General features: G+C 41.2%; 1 protein-coding gene across 1 annotated transcript in view; it reads left to right on the top strand.

The window, feature by feature from the left end:
- CNTNAP5 (contactin associated protein family member 5) overlaps positions 1 to 23,275 on the top strand; it is a 310,358-nt gene that overhangs the window by 208,695 nt on the left and 78,388 nt on the right. The window contains exon 13 of the mRNA XM_076342919.1: positions 7,231 to 7,431. Coding sequence (XP_076199034.1) covers positions 7,231 to 7,431 — 201 coding nt within the window. The remainder of the gene's footprint in view (positions 1 to 7,230; positions 7,432 to 23,275) is intronic.

The raw sequence follows: 23,275 nt of genomic DNA, 5'->3' as shown, positions 1-23,275 counted from the left end.
TTCTCAGGCTGAGATAGATAAGATTTTACAGCTTTGAACTTCTTCAGGAAGTTTTTGGAGTGCTTTGTTTGTTTGTTTGTTGTTTGTCTTCCCCCCCCCCCCCCCCAATAAGTGTACCTTGCAGCTTACTGTCTGTAATTGTGATTGACTTTATCACTGGAGAAAACAAGTAATGGGATTCCTTTACAAATTATTTACTACTGTTTAGATTAAACACAGCCCTTAAAGATTTACAGTTTATCCCCTCAAACACTACAGGTCTTTTGGCACACTGTAGTCCTGACAATTTATACATTTCTGTTTTGAATTTTCATTAAGTATATTCCAGAACTTTATAAAATGAAAAACCTTCAGTGCTTACATTATGTCAAAGGCATTGCGCTGTCAACAGCTGCCTTGCTGTTTTCAGTGAAATTGTTGTGTCTCTGATGAGCATCACAGCAGAAGTCCTGCAGGCCTTCTTCACTGTCACACTTGCAGGAGGCCCCCAAGGAAGTTTTAGTACAGAAGAACGTAACAGTAGATATTTTCCTCTAGCCTTTACCTTTTAACCAAGGGTTACTGTAACTTAATCACTCTCCTGCCACATTTGCAGCGCTCAGAAGTTACAGGTAACCTGTGGCTCTCTAAAAGTCATTCCAGCTGTCTCAGTTACAAGAGGTGGATCCATTTGCCCCAGACATGGGTGTCTAGTGCCATGTTGGAAACCTGCAGATGTCCTGCCCAGCCTCCTGGTGCTGCATCAGAAGAACGGCAGGTCTCCTGTGGGCTTCACTTTTTGTCTGCCAGGCTCATGCAGATGTCTGAGCCATCACAAGGCATATGAAACAGCAGAAAAGTGATTATGTTGAGTCTCGCAAAACTCACCTTAGATGAAGGAGACTAAGCCAGAGAGAACTGCACTGTTGTGACAAGTGCAGCAAGTGTGAGCACAGTGGATAAGTGTCCATTTTGCACTAAGAAGTAGTTCAGTGATTGCCTCTTCAATTTTTGGAGAGGAATTTTTCTCACTGCTTGTTGTAGATACCCTGTATTAGAGGAAATATGGAAATGGAGGATCATCAAGAAGTAGGCTGGCAGGATAATGGTTTGCCATCTCTGGTCTTCAGCACAACATGGGGTATGAGGGTGCCAGGGGTCACAGAAGAGGTGTCTCGTTCTCATCCATGAGAGCCGCCTGGCATGGTCAGTCTGCTGACAGAGACACCTCGAGTCGTGGGCTCGGAGTGAGCATACTTCATCCCTGGGGTGTCAGAGAGTTGGGAACCCAGCTCTTCTCTCTCTGCCAGGGCTGGGGCAGCATGTCTGTGGAGCCGGGGGTGTGGTGCCTTCCTGGTGCCAGCTTCTGACTGCCAGGAGGGATTTACAGACGGGGAATGGTTCCAGGCGTGGGCATCCCTGAGGAATGCACACCGGCAGGTACAGTCTGCCAGTACCATCAGAGAGTGGGCTGCATGCAGGACTTGGGGGACAAGAACCTCCCCAGAATTGTTTCCATGGAAATGCATTGCAGTGCTTCTGCACTGGCTGGAAGTGGCTGAATCAGAAACGAGGAGGAGGCTGATGAGCACAAAACAAGCTGCAAAAGCACATATTGCTGGGTCAGCCAGCAGAAAATAAAAATGGTAGATAGGAAAAAAAAAAAAAAAGGGTGGGTTTCATAGGAGACTCAGAAATTACCTCCTTGGAGTCAGTGAATTAAAGCTGTTTGTGGTAAGAAACTGCCTTTTCATATTCTTTGAGGGGTGTATGTTAGAGCGCCTGGGCTAAACTGCCACTGCAGCTTAAAACAGTACGGTGTTCAAGGAGGAGAATCTGTCTTTTGTGTGGTTACTCCTGTAGCTATAGGTACAGCTTTCAGGACAGTATTTCGCATTCAATGTAGAGCACCATGAAACAAATGCATCATATGAGCTCTCGGAGCAATTTTTCTCTCTCTCATGTAGCATTTACCGTATGTTTGGCTTGTTGGCAATTTAATCAGTCTGAATAATCTTGTTTTGTGACAAACCTCCTAAATCACAAAGGAGTGATGCAGTTTGTATGGGTGAAATGTGTTCCACAGAGATATTTCAAGTTGAAGAATAAAAATGAGAATTAGACAATACAGAACTCATTGAAAGCCAGTTTTCCAGCTGCTCTAATTTCCCACAATTTAATTTGTGTGCCGTCAAAAGCAACTTGGAGGCTTCCAGCAAGATAATAGAACTATGGGTGAGGCTAAACAGAGGGTCTAAAATGTGCTGAATGCATTGCAGTCCCGTGCTGTAAAAACATCTCCTAGGACCAAATACAGGCAGCATAATATCCCAGTAAATTGGACCATTAAATAAAACTGCGAAGTCATAAAGCTATAGCATTACCCTGAAATTAAAGCATTGTCACCTTTGAATTACGGAACTATTTAACAAGCATTTAGGAAATCTGCTTTTCAAGGCTGCATTTAACTATTCCAGGTTATACAGTAGAAGACGTGGCTGCACTCCCCTACTGGGTTTTGAATGCCTTTCAGCTTGTGTGTGGTTTGAAATTTTACCAGCTGAGAAAGTAATAAAATAATAAAGTGGAATAATAGAAGGTAAAAATAAACACTGACCTTTGCCTGGAGATCAGCTTTTTCATTCTCATTGCGAATTCACAAGTGCAGGGAGAGCTCATTAAGTTGAGTAAACAGGAAAAAACCCATATATTATGGACAGACATAAAAAGAGAATGATAACTTTGTTGAAATAAAGGAAAAGAGAGCCTTATCTGCCTAGTTTAACAGTTTCCAGATATGGAAATGGCTAGAAGGAGCTAGTGACATCAACTTGGTTTGTATCTATGATTACAGTGTCACTGCCTAAAAATATAATGAAAACAAAACCAAAAAGAACAAAGATTTTTTTTTAAAAAAACCCTCATATTGTGAAATAGGAAGAGTATTTGAAGCCCCATTTTCAAAAGCCATAGGCATAATCCGTGCAAAGGTGTGCCTCTGCAAAGGCATATGCAAGTCATGGAGCTAAGTTGCAGACAGCTGTTGCACTGCTTCCTAGCTGTACTGATCTGTGTGCATGTCCAGTTTGCAGCAACGTTTCTTACATAGGTCCTGAAGCATGCCTGAAAATGCAAGCTCACAGATTGTCATCAGTAGGCTTCAGAGTACATGCTGATCGAGCTGTAAGGGTATAATTACTTGACCTCATTCTGAGGCAGGCAGCTGTAAACTGGGAGCAGCCCTAGCTAAACTTGTGCATGTGAATTTGAGAAAATAGTATGATATTTTTCTAAATGCTGGTGGTTTTGAGGTGGAAATGGTGCTTGAATAAAGCCCAAGAGTTGACCTGAATGGTGAGGGTCTTCAGAAGAAAGGTTGGGATTATTTTTTGTAGTTTTCTGATCTACAGAAGCAGGTTCCACATGGTCTTGCTATTGTCTTGGAACGGTTCAAGAATTTACTGCCCTCCAGCTCCTAGTTACTTCTCCCTCAGTCAGCTGAGATGCAGGAGGCAGCAGTGTCAGCTCTCCCACTCTGTCCAAAGCAAAATAAAGTTTAAATCATTTTCAGGCTCATTTGCTGCATGTAAACCAAGGGGTGTCCTTTTGAAAGAAGGAGCTTTCTCTGTTTTTTTTACTGTGATGTGAATGTAATCCCTTATTCTTATAGCAGGTTGTGTGTGACTTTGTGCATGTTACCTAGCCCCTCTATGCCTCATGTCCCTCTTTCTAAAACAGAAGTACTTACTCTTTCCCTGGGAAGTGGGAAGAAGTGTGGCTGAAATGATTGAATACATCTCTCTTCCTTTTCCTCCTCTAACATTGTTGTCACCAGCTCTTTTGTCTTGCATCTGCGGTGTGTTGGGCCACCCTCCTACTCTGAAGACTCCCTTTCAGACTCCAAGTTTTTAAAGGCTCTTTCATTGTTTTTTTTTTTCGGGGGGTGGGGGTGGGGGGGTGAGTGTAAAAAAAAAAAGGTAGCAGAGGATGTGTTTCTCTGTCCTCTTTCTACACCAACTATGCATAGGGAAAAGAAACAAACTTTTGAATGGTGGTAGCTTTTGCCGTCCCAGAGGTATGCTTGCTGGTGGCTGTGACTTTCCTTTCACTAGATCAGTGAGCCAAACGTATATATTTTTTGAGATGCTGTACTGATGGTTACTTTTACTTCAAAGATGGAGCATACAGAGAAACTCTGAAGTGATCAGCAAAGCACAGATCTGATCTGTAAAAGTAATAAGCGTAACAGATCAGGCATGTGTAGATTAGGAAATGTCTGAAATGTAACTCCAGAATTCTTCCCTTCCGCTATTACTTTTTTTAACTCTCTGTTCTGATGTACTTGCTAAATCACAATTACTTTGAGCACGGAAAGAAACTTGGTTTGTTTTTCCTTTGCAAACTAGAGGATGGAAAATCTGCAGTTAGGTTCTCCTTTCTAAAAGATCCTGTGGAGAAAAGCAGTTCTTGAATGTTAAAGTTCAGATCTCAGAGGGACAGCTGAGTGCAGCTGTAATGATAACAAGACCATTGAAAATTAATGAACAATCGCAGAGAAAAATAAGAGAAAGACCTGTTGCATTGTCTGTCCAACACACTTGTTAATGAGTGCTTGTCCCTAACAGTATGTTTGCTGATGTCTTGTCCAACCTCACTTCAAACGTCAATTAATTACATTTCCAACACTTCTTGGGAAGACTGTTTTATGCTATGCTACTTTTAATAATTTTTCCTGGTAATCCTTTGTTGCTTCTAAATTACTAGATCTTGGTGCTTTTGGCTTTTCAAGTACCCACACAGCACCTTTCCTGGTGTACAAGTTCACAGCCTGGAAAGCACAGTAGTGTTAACCGCTCTGAAACTTTGGCGTTAGGCTGTTGTACTTCCTGAGCAGCACTGTAGCCACTACTGTGAGCACTGATTTTATTGCAGTTTCTCAAAACTATGTTAATAACTCTCAGTGGGGAGGAGCTTATGACTGCCCATCTGGAATTTCAGCAACCAGTTCGTTCCATCATCTCTTGGTTTTACATCTCGCTTACAGCATCAGCAACTTGATGTTTGTCTTTTTAGTAGGTTTTTCAGTGAAGGCAGGGGTTAAACTTCTACCGCCTTCAGTGAGAGGAAAGTTAGCTCACCCTCAACTGCTTCTGAAAAATCAACTCTGTTCATGTCAATCCTTGAAAGAACAAAAGAAAAACCAGAGACTCTGGCTGATAAGAATCACTACTTTCAGATGTACAAGATGTGTGTTATGCAGTCATTGAATTATATTGTGTTGGAAGCAATATATTGTGCAGGACTGTGCAGGGTATTGTGCTACAGTGTTAACAGTGATTACAACCACAGGGGCACGTTTTACAAGCAATAAATTTGTAATATTTCTTGTGATTTTAATCTAACTTTCGTGTATCACACATCGCAGCAGTGTTTCATTGAGCTCCAACTCAAAGGATCCACAAGCAGCAACCTGAACTCAACAAGAACCACAGAATTACAGATCTATGAGCAAACTCTTTCTCTCTACCATCACAGAAACGTTGAGAGTGTTGTGAGTGTATGTATGATTTGCTGAGCGTAAACTGTTCTTACAGTTAATGCCATACATTACTGGGAGAGTAATTTCTCTGTAACTTGCAGCCAGGTCTTAGAACAGACCTCTTTAAATAGTCTCCAGATGGTTGTTGTTACTTGCCTGTCATCTGAATGCCTCCATAATGACAATCCATTAAATCATCTGAGTGTCTTTGCACAGATAGTCCATTTAGAATTTTTATACACCTATTAGAGTTCTATTGAAGTAATCTGTGGGATATTTGTAGCTCAACGAAAAATACTTCAACTGCAATGCATTGCAGTGGCCACAAAGCTACTGGGCTTATCATGCCAGTGTATCGGGGACTAACTGGAAAGCTCGTGCTCTGCAAGAACTCAGACCAGGTAATCTGGTAAAACCATCTGAATACTTAAAAGCACAGGTTTTAAGATCAGTTTAGAAAAGAATCTGGTTCAGTGTTATCTGGGGTTTCCCTGTTGAAGCATGAATAACAGAATAGAAGTCTTTTGTCTAGATCTTGCCTCTTCCTCCGTAACTGTCCATAGGTTTCTGCAAGTGAGATTGAAATCTTCCTCTCATCAAATGATTAAAATTTACTTCCTTAAATTGTTGCCCTGTCAGTATCTTGTATCCTCCCTGGGCAAGCAGGGTCTTTGGTAAAAAGCGAATTTACTGGATGTGACGCTTAATAACATCGTGGAGCACATGCAGGGCTCAGTCCTGTGAATCCTCATTAAAGAGTTTGCTTTTTACTCTGGGTCAGCTCAGCAGATTGGCTGTTCAGGCGGTCCTTCTTTTCTTGCCCGTTGCTATCTCACCAGAATCAGCTGGGAAACAGCCTCCCTGCTAAGCTAATTGCTTCTAATGTGATGTTCTCCTTATCATGCCAGCCTCAATGCTGGTCATGAGCTGGGTTGTTATAGTGCAGGTTGTACTTAAGCCTAGATTCTGCTTTCTGTCACCTAAGCAATCCCTTGCTCTGCCAGTAAATGCAATGGAGATGAGAATGGGCTCCCCAGAATGGAAAAACATCAACATTTACAGTTAACTACAGATGCCAAGTCATATATTGTTCTGTACATCCAAGCAGGGCATCACTCAGCTTATATGTAGAAAAATCTGAGAACAGAGTAAAATGAGTGATCTGACTTCCAGCTGGGTGGTAAGAACATACTCTCAGTTTTAGCTTTCTGGTAAGAGTTTGTGGTTTCTGTTTGTAGTGAGTTTGTGCGAGCTCATCAGCCACAGTTCTCCGCTACCATTTGTTGTTGTAACAGCATGGGCTGCGCTCTCAGGTACAGCTATGTTTGCAAAAGATGAGTGTTACCGCCCTGAGCCATGTCGTTATGTCTTTTCTCTCAGGGCCAAAGCCAGCTGAAAGGTATCTTATTTTCTTCAGATACTTGGCTATAGAAGATGCCAAAGATCTCCCGTGGTTCCCAGGGAGCTTGTAGTTTCCCTCTTACTCAGCAGGCTCTGTAGTGTTTGCTCAAGCTGGTTCAGGAAGAAACAGCTCTGTGGGCTACACTGACCTGTAACAGGTCTTCACCACAGAGTGACCGTTTCGGAGCCCGTGGTCCTGCTGATCCTCTCTCCAATGCAGTAAAGCATTAGATTTCAATTGTTTTTTTGTTCCCTGCTTGTTGCAAGTTTTTTGCTGTTAACTTCCTGTTCAATCCTTTTTCATTTAACAGAAGATAAGATCTGGACTGCAGTGCAGCACAACACCACAGGGCTAACCAGAGTGCAAGGAGCTGATCCGGCGAAGCCGTACACCATGTCCTTTAACTACAACAGCAGTGCGGAGCAGCTTGAAGCCATGATAAACAGTGCAGAGTACTGCGAACAGGAGGCAGCCTACCACTGCAAAAAGTCACGTCTCCTGAACACCCCGAGTAAGTGCTGCGATTCCAAATCCTTCCTTATTAACTCTTATTGATTATACAGCAGATACAGGCCGCACTGCGACTGAGGAGGAAAAAAAAATAAAAAGAATAGTAGCAACACAGAATAGAGTGAAAAACCTTTTACCTTCTTGGATACTACTGCGCAGTGCCTGTCCTCTGATGCAAGAGGGTCAGAGCTCTGCAGAGGAGTTTCCACTGTGTAAATTCATGCGTACAAAGGGTCTGAAAGATTCTATGATGGAAAGTACCTCTTGGAAACCGCAAAAGCTGTATTTAGCTGTTGGTAAATGGATGTGTTTATTCATTTACAGTTTTTAACTGTATACTAAAGATAGAAAGCATCCAGATTGCTCCAGACTTTTATGATGTTTCTGGAGAGGAGGAGTGTACCCTCTTCTGAGTCCCACAGCCCTGAATATGTTTAAGGTGTTTGGTAGTACAGTTTCTGGGGCAAAACTAATTTTCCCCTCCTGATACAAGGAAGAAGTTTTTTTGCCCTGGTTTAATGTAGCAGTAACAAGAAGCCAGAGGGTATGATCAGTTTGTGTCCCTGCGGTAGCAAATCTCCAGTGGCTACTCAGGATGGCTGCCTTCTACTCGACCCTCTCTTGGGGTTGGGATTTTACATTTGCTTAGCCAGAGACATGAATGCCATTAAGGGCAGGCTTCTGAATGTCTTCAGAGTCTCATCTGGTTACTTGTAATGTCTATATGGTCCTGGTGATTCTTTGATTATTAGCAACTCTTAAATTTTTTAGTAGGTTAGAAGAAATCCCATGGAAAGCCTTAAGGGGAGCTTGCAATGGGAGTTCCTATTGTGTTAAAAATACATTGCCTAATGAGATTTATCAAAAACCCGCCTGGTTCCAGCAAAGTTACTATAACACTGAATGTTTATAGATCCAGTAATCAGATGCCTTACAGCCAGTTTATTTTTAAAACCTGTGAATTATGTCTTTTGTTATCATCAGAATTTACCAGCCAAGAACTGCTTATATTGCTAATCACTTTTTAAAGAATGAAATCTTAATATCAGCATCCAGGGTAGAGCACAAAAGGAAACAAAATGCAGGTGTAACTGCTTATAAAGAGGGAGAACTAATGTCTTACAAATACTTTCACTGTTGCTGGCTTCTGTATCCCACACCACACTTGACATGTTATAAAGATATAATCACACAGTGATTATTTCCAAAATCATTTTTTGAGGTTGAAGGCCACACTATTAGAGCAGGTCTGCATGTGTTTACTTTTAGACATTTCTGTGACATACTTGGTCATGCACGTGCAGAAGGGTACACTATGAGTGCATCTTGAGATACCTCTTGTATGTGGTGCCTCTATAAAGCTAGGGACACTTCTTAAGGATCCAAACCCATTTCTTCTTTAAGAAAAAAAAAGTAGTGATAATCTTGTGTATAATGACAGTATGTAAACTGTCCTGCTTCAGGGCTAAAGCTATCTACCAACTGGCAGACCGGCTAAGACGATTCCTGACAGACAGCTCCTTCTCCAGTTGTCCAGGACCAAAGTTGTGACTCTAACTCCTCAAGGGAGAGGATGCAAGGATGGTGTCCAGCAGCCCTGCTTGTGCTCTTGCAGCTGCTGCAGTGCCGTTGTGGTCCTGACGGTTGACCACACAAGAACTGCATGACTCATAACTCTTTAGTACAGCTCCAGCTGATAAATCAAAAAAAATTACAATCCAGTGCTATGCATGTGGCAGATCCCATCATTTTTTCCTCTCTTTTCCTCCTTTTGTATGCTTTTTAATTACACTTTCAATTTTTCATCCTGAACTTTCTCAATAGCCTAAAGCTGTAAGTTTGGCAAGATGTGGAACATGCTCAAAAATAACCATCTGAGTTCTTGAAATGACAAGATATTGGTAACAATTTGTTCTTAGCTGAGTATTAAGTGTTTTTAAATAGTAGAAAGACATTTTTTCACCAAAAGCCTTAAATAGCCCTATTATTTGATATTCATTTTGAGGTGAACTTCTGCTGTATTATAGAGCCTAGAGACCTAGTGGTGCTGAACACTATGGATGTCTTGAAGCGTTCTAAGATTTAAAGACTTTCCGTTCCTAAACTTGAAGATGAGCTACAAGTGCAAATAACCCTAGGGCGGTTTGCTAGACTTACTGCAGAAGGTTCTCATCTGTGTTGTTTATGCTCAGAAGTAACTGGAGGGAGTCTGATTTGGGGTCAGAGCAACAGAACAAAAATCAAAACACCCGGGTTTTGTTTCTTGATTCGGCCTAGGCTTTTGGATGCCTGAAACACTATGTTCTCTCTGTGTTGCAAGGGTATCATAATGTGTAATTATGGTTAATGAACCACACTTCAGATCTTCCTTCAGAGGTTAGTATACAAATGCACATGTATTGATGACAACGCTGCATTCGTAAGCCAGCAGGAAACATTACATGACCTAATCCAGCCTACTTATTAATACCTCTGGACTGAGCCCAGCGGTGAATACTTGATGTAAGGGCATCTCCCAGAAGTATATCTGATCTTGACAGAGCTATAATAGTTCCCCTTCCTGCAAGGAATCTAATCCATTTCTGAGCTTCTTCTAGTTTTGGGGTTTGTTCTTTATTTTTTTCCGAGGAGATTGAACGCATTAGTAGGATATCTCAGCTGGTAGCACCAAAACCCCAGATCCTTTTCTTCAGGATCTAAACACTATCATGTTTCACAGAGAAGCAATAAAAAGGTTCCTCTTTCCTTTTGCATTTGTAATGTTACTCACCAGCAAAGATGTGTGTTGCTACATAGCAACTTTGGCTTTCACAGCTTTGAGGTGGGGAAAAAAAAAGAAAAAAAAAAAAAGATGTGCCTGGGCAAAGGGACAAGCATGGCACGCACTCTGGGCTGCCTCAGAGAGAAACCAAAGGAGGCTCCTGGCTTGCATAAAATTGTTCCAGTTTATATCAAGGAATTTGTCTCTTCTTTTCCTGCTACCTCTTGCCTGGAAGACATAGGCACATCCCCAGCGGGTGTGATTCAGTGTAGTCTCCCCATTGAGTTACTTGGATTTACATCTGCAATGTGTCAGACATGCAATCTGGCAGTTGGCAAAGGAGTTTACTCATCTCCACCTCCTGCTGTCTGGAACAGCCTTATCAGTTCTCACTGTCACACTACAGCTTAGCTGCAAGCATGTCTTTGAAAACTAAAACTAAATTGCCCTGAACTGCATTTCTGTACATCTCTGCCATCAGATAGATTTTCAGGAGGTTTGTGAACATCAGAATAGATGTCTGTTCCTCAAAGGAATAGCTGGCTTTCTCATGATGCTGACAAATGAAACTTATAAATTATGACCAGTAATTGCAAGTCTCTTGTGAATTCTCCATGCTGGTTGGAGAGACACCCACATAACTAGAGCGAATGTGACAGTTGGCATTAATTAGGAAAGTCATCCACACTCTTAGCAAAAGATTGCAGACTTTACCACTGCCTCATCCCTAGAAGCACAGATCGAGACAAGCTAGCAGGAAAGGAGGGGGGTGGGCAGGAAGCTTGGGCTACCTCTAAATGTGCTGTCTGTATTCTGGGAATCTGAAAAGAAATTTAGGCCCCTGGGGCTCTGATTTCCTTTCTTTGTGGAGCATCTCAGGTAATACCTAGGACAAAGGTATGTGCACAAGGATATGTGCATGTGTGCACATGCATGTTTAATTAAACTGTTAACATACAAGATGTTTGAAGGTATGAAAACACTTTATTAGCTGAACAAACCCTCAGCTCTGACTGAATTAGCTCAGTTTTCTAGAAACAGTGGGTGTACTCAAAGGCTTAACATTTAGGAAGCTGCCTCACATCCACCATATCAAGGACTTAACACAGTGACGGCTGTATCAGTGGCAGGATAGCTTGCTTTACAATACTTGGCTGACAGTCTGTCAAGTTCATAGCACATTTGTGTAGGCAGGGACTGAGAAAAGATCAGTCCTAGAGCAAAATCAAAGAAAGAGGAATGTCTTTAGGTGGTGTTTTCTTCCTGCCTTCTTCCTTATTTTTCTCTCTCCAGTGGAACTCCCACACCATGTCACCTCAAGCTTTGATTTCAAACAACTATCCTAAACTACGCACCTCTTCCCTGAACTTTCTGCCTGTCCCTCTTAATATCTGTCAAGTCCCAGTATTATATGACTTGCACACAAGTGTCCACCTCCTCTTCTCCCCCCTGCCTCCCAGCTAGAGCTGTATCTTGGTGTCATGATTTAACCCCAGCTGGCATCTAAGCTCCAAAAAGCCACTCACTCACTCCCCCCTGGTGGGATGGGGGTAGAGAATCAGAAGGGTAAAAGTGAGAAAACTTGTGGGTTGAGATAAAGACAGTTTAAAAGGTAAAGCAAAAGCCACGCACGCAAGCAAAGCAAAACAAGGAATTCATTCACTCCTTCCCATCGGCAGGCAGGTGTTCAGCCATCTCCAGGAAAGCAGGGCTCCATCACGCTTAAGTCACTTGGGAAGACAAATGCCGTCACTCCGAACGTCCCCCCCTTCCTTCTTCTTCCCCAGCTTTATATGCTGAGCATGACGTCATATGGTGTGGAATATCCCTCTGGTCAGCTGGGGTCAGCTGTCCCAGCTGTGTCCCCTCCCAACTTCTTGTGCCCCCCCAGCTTCCTCGCTGGTGGGGTGGTGTGAGAAGCAGAAAAGGCCTTGACTGTGTGTAAGCACTGCTCAGCAGTAACTAAAACATCCCTGTGTTATCAACACTGTTTCCAGCACAAATCCAGAACACAGCCCCATACTAGCTACTGTGAAGAAAATTAACTTTACCCCAGCCAAAACCAGCACACTCAGTGCTGAGCTGCACCACGTGCCGTCTCCAGGTCTGTGACCCCTTATGCCAGACAGCTGTTTGCCCTCACCTGTGAGCCACTGCATTTTCATTTTGTACCTCTATTATTGGGGAAAAGATGTAGTGCTACCTCACAGCAGGGAGCGTGTCCTAATTTCTGAGTTTAGACTTTAGTTTAGACTTAATTTTGCTGCTGAGACAATTCAGTGGTGTTTTATCTATACCCTGTATGTTGCTAGAGCTCTTCGTCTGTGCAGGCTCCCTCTTTAGTTCTAGACGAGATCTCCAGTGATGTCAGAGCTCAAGATGCTAAGAATGTCCCGCAGGGTCCTGCCTCCAATAGTGGCTGCTGGAGAGATGCACCTTAGGGTGAGTACACAAGTCTGGATGTCTTCAGCACATCCCTCAATACGTTCCCATCACCCACAGTTGCTCTATTAAGGGCATTAGACTTTATGCCATTGCTAATCCCTTTTAGTATCCACTATGGATCTGGTGTTCATAAATTTGTCTAATCACTTTTTGAACTTCATTATATTGTCTGCCTCTGCAGCCTCCTAGGAAAGCAAGTTCCAGGAGTTCCCTACTTGCTGTTCACAGAGCTACTTTTTTTTAATGTGTTTTAAACTATTGTTTTCCTCAGTGCACTGAGTTCTGGTATTGCAGGATGTGGTGAATCACAGTTTTGCACTCATCCAGTGCTTTTATTGTCCTTTTAGTTGCCCTTCTTGGACCTTCACTAGCTCTAGTATTTTTTTCACCAGAAGTGACCCACAGTGTTGCACCAAGGTTTCATATAATGGGGACACCACTTTTTAGAGCAGTGTAAATCTTTATGAAGAAAGAAGTGTGAAACCTGGGTTCTGATAAAGTTTTTTATATAGCTGTACCATGAGGTTATATAAAATGACCCATAACAAGCAGTCATTTACCATTGGGGTTTTGCTCACTATTATTTTATGCCTTTCAAATATAATTTCCATTTTATCATTCCAGGTACTTTAAATTGTTATTACATTACCAGGAGACTATTTGTCATTGCACAAAATAACGTAGAACAGGGCAGTCCACCCTCAAAAAGTGGTTCATATTGAAGGGATTGGTGGATAGGTGGCAGGTGTAGATTGTATGTTGTAATTATTCTTGGGTAATTAGAATCCCCTTCTTGAGAATGATTGACTTGCCATCTGTCTTTCCACCACCATACCTTGTCTCTCCCCTCCAAAGTGGCAGTGCTGACGGCTTCTCACAAGCACAATTTTAGATAACTTGTGCTATATTTAGAGACTTTTGAACAGAGTTCGCCATAGTAATACAACATGCCCCCTTATTTATAGGGAGAGATTTAGAGGCCATTTTTAAAGATGCTGTATTGTTAGTAGTGTGCAGCTGATTAAAATGCAGGTGGTCTAAGCAGAATAAAAAACCTGCTTCATGGGGTGGTAGCTTGGCATCTAGCATGCATGCACCTGTGAGTAATGGAAATTTCATTATCCCAATTTCTGACCCTTTACTTCCCTCGCCATATACGATCCCTCCTGACTGACAGTGAGGTAAAGTGTGCTATAGTTGCCAAGGAAGGAATGGCAGCTGCTTGCATGACTTCTCCTCTAGCCCCGTTGTGCTTCTCTGAGATCACAATGCAGCCAGGAGGCCAAGCGATGAGAAAGACATGGGAAGAAATCCTTGCTTGGTCATACACTTCATGTCTTCTAACCCAATGGGAGGAAAGTGTGCTCCCTCCTTGAACCCCACTGCAGGAGAGGACAGGCTTAATGCTACCTGGCATACTTCTGGAGTGACACCGAAAGGGCACGAGTCTCTTGGGACTACTCCAGTGAACACTGGAGCACCATTATCTGTGTTTGCTTTAGACACAATATGTCAGGTGAATTTAAAAACATTTCTTGAGGTGGGGACTGATAGAGTGGTGAGGAAGGAGCTTGTATGGGTAACTCCTGTTTGCTTCTGTGGAATATGTCCTTCATACTTCTGCTGTCACTGGATATTTCTGTTGGTTTTTGTTGTGGGTTTTTTTTTCCTCCCTTGAATGATTTTTTTTTTTTTTTTTTTAAAGTCTAAGGAACAATTCTGGAATTACACTTCTATTATTTTTTTTTTTTTTAAGAGACCTTTTACAGTTTACCTAGAAAACAAATTTGTCTGTCTAAACTGAATAGCTCTACTGTGTTTTACTGGCATGGAAAGTACCTCTTCCAATATACAGGAAGCTTGTACCAGGGGTATTAATGAAGACACGTAGGACAAGTTAATGAAATGTAAACCTAGACCATAGATTTTGAGCCTGGAATCTGGAAGTCATTGCGTGAACTGTTATTGGTGGTGCTGTAAGGAAGTCAGTGCTGTGAACTGATGCTGTAAGATGTTTGCTTAACCTCTGTAACCTGTTACGTTGGAACTTTTGTTCCCAAAGAACCTCTGGTTTGGAGTGAGGTTGATGATCTTTTGCTCAACCTGTGAAACTTATGGGATGGTAGAAGTGCTTATAGCTCAGTAATGAAGAAACCTTGAATTCAGGGAATTCTGCAGTCCAAATAAGAGTTTGGAAATGGATAGTTTTGAGACACGCATGTGCCAGAACCAAACACGTCCTAATGATACCTCTGACTTGAGAGACCCAGTCATATAAGCTATTCATACACACAATTCGAAGAAGGAAAAAATTACACATTTTTTTCAGGCTATCCCAGCCAGCATTCCCTTAATCACGAGCAGTGATAGCCTTTTTTAATTTGCAGGACTCAGCATACTGTTAACAATAAATAAATAAATAAATAATGGCAATTAGAAACAAACAGCTAATCCATGGCTTGTTGTATTAATGGGTCATTAGCTATGACAGCAACCTGCCTACCATTCAAGAAAGAAAGCAGTACTGCTGCCTGAGCAGAAAAGTGTGCCTTCTCCCTCATTAGAGCCACAGCGGGGATTGTGTTCTCATCACACTTCCATTTGTCTGCTTCATTCGGCCATCCTACTTTGAGCATCTTGGGCTCCATTAGACTCAAACTGTCTTACTGACATTAAACTAATTTCTCCATCAAATTTGGGCCAGTGCGGAGAATGGCGTATTCCAATTCTGGAGAATAGAAGATGTAAATCATAGCAGTGGAAGAGTTCTCATATGACCTCTTCTACCAAGATGCCGCATGAGTGAAGCAATAGTAATTTACATTTCTATTCACATTATCTTTGAGGATAGCAAAGCATTTGGGGCTGTAATCTCTCAGTTTTATGTGTGTTTTGGGTTCATTTGACTCCTGTTTTAGATCTGGGGGGAAAAAGTATGTGCAAAGCAAGGCACTTGCTAAAAATCAGATGGGATGGAGCAAGTGAATGGGACAGAGCCCATATGCTTTGATTTTGCTTTAATTGGTCTGACCTATCCAGGAAGACAGAGGTGTTAAGAGGCTATACACAAAAAGAACAATGGCATAATTTAATTATATAGTGTAATTAGGAGGAAAGAAAATGTAAGCCTATGGGAAAAGGAGTCAAGTTTTTACTCTGTATAGATTGGGTTAGACTCAGATTCATTGCTTGTAAATCTCAAGTTCAGGAATTTTACCCCCTTTACAGTGTGAGGATAGCCTATGGGAAATGTATTTTCTATTTTTGAAAGTGTGAAGGCAGAGACAGGGGAAAAGAAACAATGAGGATGAGCTGAAGGTTTTATTTTCAGATTACTTTGTGCTTGGTGTTCAAACAGTAACAGAACAAGAGCCTTCCCTAAGAGTATTTAGTTCAATGCTTCGCTTATGTGAACCATCTGATGTTAAAGGGAGCATAAAAGTAGCTCTTCTAAGTGTCTGTTACTCTCTTTTGTAAAAAAAAAACAAAATATAGTGGGTAAGCAAGCCTGCTTGGAGAAAATGTCTCCAGACCTTTGGGGAAAAAAGTTGTGTACTTCTTCCCCTCCCAAGAAGTGTCTAAAAGCAATTGAGAATTATTTACTTCCCCCCAACCCAGACCGATTTGGGGAGGATCAGATCTGACTGAGGCTTGACAAGTAGCTAGAAAGATGTCGTGATCTGAAAGAAAACAACCCTTTTAAAACTTTCTTTAGAGAAGCTTTTTTCATATCTGCTGGGCCAGAAAGATTGAGAACAAAAATGAAAAAGCTTTTGAGCCTGAATTTGTTCCAAGCCCCTTTGATAGGAGGAAGGCTCAGGCTTTAATGGGGATTGGTTTAGCCAAGGGGTGTGTTCCTGCCTGAGCTGTCCAGGACTCAAAGCAACATCAAGAGCCTTCTTCCTTTGCTCTCAAGAGCAGAATTCAAAAGTCCCAGAAGAAAACTTTTTTTTTTTTTTAACATTAGCATTTAGAAAGGTTAACTAATTAATCTATGCAGTCCTCCTTTAAAGGTAGTTTTCTTACCTTGTTTAGCAGAGAAGAAAATTGAGGCATCAGGCTGCTACTGATGACAATTTTGTCTGAAACTGGTATGGGCCATTAGATCTGTTTGAAAGTACCACCCTAAAACCAATGGCCAAGTTTGTCCAGCCACAAAAAAGAACCGTAAAAAGACTGTTTCCTCCCAGATGAACACCTCTGAAACCTTGCACCCTAAGTGTAACATTTGTATAGGTACCTCTTGTGCCTTGCCCTTGTGCTGGTAGTGGAAGAATTAACGTCATCCCTTAGAGGTACATTTGTTTTTTCTAGTTAACTGATTAACACAGTTATGGTGATTCAGCAAGGAAGGCTTGACTCTGTGAATTGTTATGGACCTACCAAATTACAAGGGAGATAATGGTATATTCAGGTGGGGTATAATGGAATGTTTTGTATATTCAGCCAGGTAAGGAGAGAAAGCTGTGATTCTGCACTGTAGCCCAGGAATACTATCACCAGTCTCAAGCATCTCTTAAGAATCCAAATTTCTTTCTCTTCATCTCCCAGGCAGTGCTTGGATTTTGCTTTGCTGCAGTGGTTGATTGTAAAGGGAGAGGTGTGAGAACTCCAAGCCTACTTTCTTTATCGGACACGCAGATGCCATATGGACAGCCCTATCTTTCTTGTTCATAGATGTTTTAAGGAAAGATAAGCTCACCTGAGAACGAGTGCAGTGCATTCAGAAAGTTTTAGCTTAGCCACGGTGGGTTGAATCTAGGTACGGGTCTGAACACAGCCAGATGCAGCAGGCAGGTCTTCAGCATAATCCAGTCTTCAGAATATGTCTCCAGTAATGCCAATTCAATGCTAGAATTCTTCCCACCATTGATAGACATCCGTCCTTACCCACACTAATTAGACACAGACCATTACAACTATTCTACCTGTTGCCTGGTCATACCTGTGATTGTAGTATATGGTGTAGTCGTAAGATAAGGATGTTGTCTTCCTTTGTAAAGGGCAAGACGGGACTCCGTGTAGTTAAGAAGCAGCACCCTTGTTTTTTGGCAATGATGACCCCTGTTAGAGCTATTGGAAGCAGGCCTGCATTTCTAGGATGGGATCCATGTAGTCTTACTGTAGCTGTCTTAAGGTTATGTGTTCAGCCCAAGGTAGATGCCCAAATTCTTCCAGGCGGAGAGGTATGTAACTGAAGGTGATACTTCCAACTTACTTTAGATATCTTTCTAAACAGGAACAGAAGAAAATGATTAAACATTGTATGTTCTCATGCTTCTGCCTAGTGAACAGCATCCTCTCCCAGCTCTGCAGTTTTGGTTATTTTATCTGTGCTGCTGGTTTTTTTTGCAGTTTAGAACATTGTTTCTTTGTTTGTTTTTACTACAACAATAGTTCAATGAATGGTGAGGTATTAAATGATGCTTTTTTCTCCTATGGTTTTATGCTTTAGTGTTGAGCTTCTGTATGGATTGTCTGCTATCTACTGGGGATTGAAAATGCATTGCAACCTTTTTTTAGGCTGGGTCTCTCTGTCTTCTGCTTAGGCAGTACGTGAAACCTGTAGGAACATATTTTTCAGTCAAATGTACTTGAAATTGGCCAGTGGGTTCATGAGTTATTTGAACAACGGACACACAAACGTTCACATAGCATGTTCCAATGTGTCTCATTTCTCTAGAAAACCAGGTTGAGATTGATATCTAAAGCCCGCTAGAATCAATAGGGCTTAGAGACTACTATACTGCTTCTGCTGACTTCAAGTATCCTAGTGCTAGGAGGAAATCTTAATTTGGGCTAAAATGAGATGCAGATGGACATATGTCGTGGTTTAACCCCAGCTGGCAACTAAGCTCCAAAAAGCCACTCACTCTTTACCCCCTGGTGGGATGAGGGAAAGAATAGGAAAGGTAAAAGTGAGAAATCTCATGGGTTGAGATAAAGGCAGTTCAATAAGTAAAGCAAAAGCCACGCACGCAAGCAAAGCAAAACAAGGAATTCAGTCGCTCCTTCCCATCGGCAGGCAGGTGTTCAGCCATCTCCAGGAAAGCAGGGCTCCATCACGCTTAACAGTCACTTGGGAAGACAAATGCCATCACTCCGAACATCCCCCCCCTTCCTTCTTCTTCCCCCAGCTTTATATGCTGAGCATGACGTCATATGGTGTGGAATATCCCTCTGGTCAGTTGGGGTCAGCTGTCCCAGCTGTGTCCTCTCCCAACTTCTTGTGCCCCCCCAGCCTCCTCACTGGTGGGGTGGGGTGAGAAGCAGAAAAGGCCTTGACTGTGTGTAAGCACTGCTCAGCAGTAACTAAAACATCCCTGTGTTATCAACTCTGTTTCCAGCACAAATCCAAAACATAGCCCCATACTTGCTACTATGAAGAAAATTAGCTCTGTCCCAGCCAAAACCAGCGCAACATATTTTCTCACCATACCAGATACACAAATGTCTGTCTCCTCCTCAGCATAGGAACAGAAACTTAAACCAAATGTACATCCTAAACTCAACTGAATTTCATCAGTACTTGATCAGTCTTTCATATATCCTTGGACACATGCTGTTGTGCTAGATTTCATTCAAATCATTGCCTGTCTGTTTCATGTGCTGCCTGTTTCTTTATCCAGGATGCTTAGTTCCATGTCCCCCTTTCCCTATATTTTTGGTTTGCCAAAAAAGTTTAAAATTACATGCCTAATTTACAACATGTAGTGATTCCTATATATTAACATTAATAGCGCATGAAAAGTGCTCCCAGTAGCTTAGTCTGCAATCAGTAGCCATTTTCTATTCTTTTTATTCAGGCTGTCTCATTCAATGTGATCAAAATGTTGGTAGTGGCACTTGTTGGTAGGAGAGAAAAGATTATAACGATTCCTGGCTGTTCTTTTTCTCAGTTTTGTATTACTGAACCTAATTCAGGTCTGACAGGTTTGTTTTACTGGTGAATTCAAGCCTATCATGGGGTGTTTTAAAAAATGAGTAGAGATCTGAAAAGTGGTTCTGAAGAAAAAGTAACGTCAATTACATGGTATGTTTATTTTAAATACTAACTTTTCATTGAGCTGCTGATTCAAATGGTCAGTACAATCCATAAAATTATCTATTGATATAGATAGAGTGTCTCTTTCTGGGAAAGTATGTGTTTGCGTATTTATGTAGTTATGTGCAGATAGGTTAGGAGGAAAAGAAGGTGAAGGTTGACTGTAATTAACGTCTTGGGAAAGACGGATCATTGTTAGGCTTGGTGCAAGACAAGTTAGTGTTGGTTACTTTTTTCCCCATTGAGCTAAAGGCTTTCTGCACATTAGCATTTGTTTACCTCCCATTGTCACCGTTATTTCAAGCTCTCAGATTTTATCCAGATGAAACTATTTTGGTGCGTGACAGAAGTTTAAGGGCTGTTCCTCAGAGAGAGATCTTCATGACTGAATGCTAACATTACAGCAGAGGATGGGATTCTAGGACAAGTTGTCTTTTCCTGAAGTGGACTCTGTTTCAGCTCCCTTTGGCTTTATCTCTAGCTATGAAAAGTCAGTTTGGTCTGTTTGTTTTGCCATTTTATCATCTATTGCTGAACTGGGGAGTGTCCTCCTGGCCATGAGCATTTTTCAGGTTCTGTTTTGGGGTCCTGTTTCCCAGAGCCTCCAGGTTCAAAGCAGTGCCAGCTTTCTAGGTCAGTTCCTTCCCGGTGCACATTTATGTTCTGGATTCAGACAAAGAGATTCAGTGTTGCATTTTGTTTACTGCCTCTGTGAGACAGGCTAGGCCACCAGTCAATCTGCAGAACATTAGAAGTACCTACTTAATAGAGGCAGAATTGTATTGAGTGAATAATTACATCCTATTACTGCTGAAGTAATCACCTTAGATACAACCGATGCCTCCAGAGGGAGGTATGTTCTTTACAAAATGCCACCCTGGACAATTCATTTTACTTCTATACAAAGCTCCAGAATCTGTCTGTCCATATTGTACTACAGGTTGTCATGTTTTCAGAGGATGAAATTTATGTTCCATGAAATATGCCATTGCCAAAATTAATAGGTAGATGAACAAAGTGAAACAGACCATTAGAACCGTTGTAATATTGTAGTTGCTGGGTTGTGGCACGAAAGCAGAAACTAATGGGTAAACATAATCATATTATAGTGACAGGAGCTATCAATGTATAGTACACAACTGTGGTTACACAATGGAAAGCAGTCAACCGTTATGAAATATGATTTAGCAGGCAGGCCAGTTGCAGGTAATCTTGCTTAGACAATACTTTCCTTGGCTAGTTTCTTTTAGCTGATGGAAAATGATAAATGGCAGCTATTTCCTTCTTATCCTACTGGAATTTCATTTCAATTTCACTTTGATAATTTTCGTAATCCTTTTTATATATTATTCTGGACCACAATACTGAGATTTTTGTGTTTGCAGAAATGTTCCTGAGGCATGAACAGATTGTTTCTGAATATTCATGCAAATAGGAATTCAGCCAAAGGTCTTCAGAGTAAATGTTCACTCTAACACCTTGAAATCTTTTTGATGCCCTTGTCTTTATTTCTGCTCTAAAACAATGCTTCATAATTTTAAGTGAACACTCAAACAATATCTAATCAAGATAAACAATTCATAGGCTGAACTGTGTTTGTATAACATGATTAAAAAGCTCTGAATAGCTAACATAATCATAACATTCTATTAATGGACAGCTTGAGAGAAGCTACAGTATCGAATGATTCGACTAAAAAAATACAAAGCTCAAAGATATGCGGGATCAGTTCCATTGGATTCAGTGTATTTATACTGATTTAGGCAAGTAAGACAGTGGATTAACTCCGTAGTTATTGCATCTTTTATTAAATTCCACTTTAGTGTAAAACAAACTACAAAACACAGAAACATTGTAAAAATTCTGATATGTAGAGAAACTAACAAGTTCATCCATAGCTTGTTAATGCAGTATTTGCAATCAGAGTCTAAACACTTCAGCATTGATGGGTTGAAAAAGCCAATGCTGTGTTCCTATAATAGAATAGACAGGTATACCCTACATAACTGAAGTAGAGGTGGGTGGAGAAGCATCTTTAAGCCTGTTTACTGGAGTGGTGCAATATAAATTAGAATACCATCTCTGGCCATTTTTCAGAGCCAGGAAAGGGATTGATGCAGGAGCTTCTTCAGATCGCTGTGCCACTCAAGAGTTTACCCATGCAGAAGGACTTTATCAGCGACTGACGAAAATAGATTCAGAGCTGCTTTATTCTGCTAAAGTGGTTCAAAGTAGTTGGAGCACAGGAGACAGTTGGGTGCTCAACTGTTTAGCTTTCTCTCTCAGAAGTTTTCACTCCATGCATATGCAAAAAAACCCAGTTACTTTGGTCTTCACTGAGCAACATTTGAGGGAATACGTGGTGGAGAACTGAGTCCTAGTAATCTGTTACAAGGAAGGATGAAATTGTGCAGAGCTAGCCTGGGCAACAGCCAGCGTTGTTAATTGCATCCTGGATGGCAGGCCAACCAGTGTTTGTTTCCACACAGCAAAATAAAACTGTAGAAGTACCTGAGCTAGTTTAGATCATGGAATTCAATACAAGTGTTCTAGCATACCTTTCAACAGCACATAACTGTTTCCACTGAACAGTACGTGAATTTGTATAGCTACTGCCACCTGGTACATTAGTTGTACCTGAGTTTTGACCTGACACTAGGTTTTACTGAATAGACACGCTTTATTACTTTCACACCCAGAAGAAACAAGCACAGCCAACTGAGGTTGCAGATACAGAGGTAAATCTTGAAATTTTAGTCCTCAAAGTCCTGCGTCCCTCTATCAAGAGAATGCTGTCTTACTGTTATACCATGCGACTTAATGTGAGATATTGCTATGATGAGTCTAACCCATGACAAAACAGTGAAAACTTGAATGCACTAAATGCAGAATTAGGTGACTAGTTGAGTGATAATATATTGCCTAACCTAATGAAAAGACATTACCTTTAAATAATGGACCACATCGTAGATTTAATTATCCCAAGGCAAGGTAGTAGGTGCTTCATGCAGACAAGGTCAATTACCTTATCCAGAAGAGCCTGTTTGAAGTGTATTATGAATAATTCACAGACATAGAAATTAGCTTTGAAAAAGTGTCCCAGCTATAATGTGGTGAAAGCATTCAATTTCTTTTTTTAATGTATTTAAGATAACACCCAAAGGACAATTATAGCTGCTTAACTGTAAGACTACTTAAATGACAAGAAATGACAATTGTGTGGTCAAATTCACATTCATATGCAGAGGGAAGCATCATCATCATGGCATAATCGTATCAGGCCACAAGAAACTGATTTCAAACCTCATCTTGTAGTTTTAAAGGCTGAATGAAATTTGGTTGAATATTGATTCATTTATTAACCTTTCTCAATAGAGAAGAGACAGTTGTTGCTGTACTAGCTTTGTTTATTTTGTTTTTTTCAGGGCTTTTAGTTCTTTGGCTTTCTGGTGTGAAAATGAAGGTCCGGAGCGATTGACTAACTTGTATGATTTTGGAGAGTCTGACAAACCCAAAGGTGGAACCAGAACATTTAATTTTCCATCTTTAATCAGAAGACCAGTCTCCTGCTATAAGCACTAAATTACGCTGTTT

The sequence above is a fragment of the Aptenodytes patagonicus genome, chromosome 6 (assembly GCF_965638725.1).
Source record: "Aptenodytes patagonicus chromosome 6, bAptPat1.pri.cur, whole genome shotgun sequence".
NCBI lineage: Eukaryota > Metazoa > Chordata > Aves > Sphenisciformes > Spheniscidae > Aptenodytes > Aptenodytes patagonicus.
This window is presented reverse-complemented; position numbering and strand designations above follow the sequence as displayed.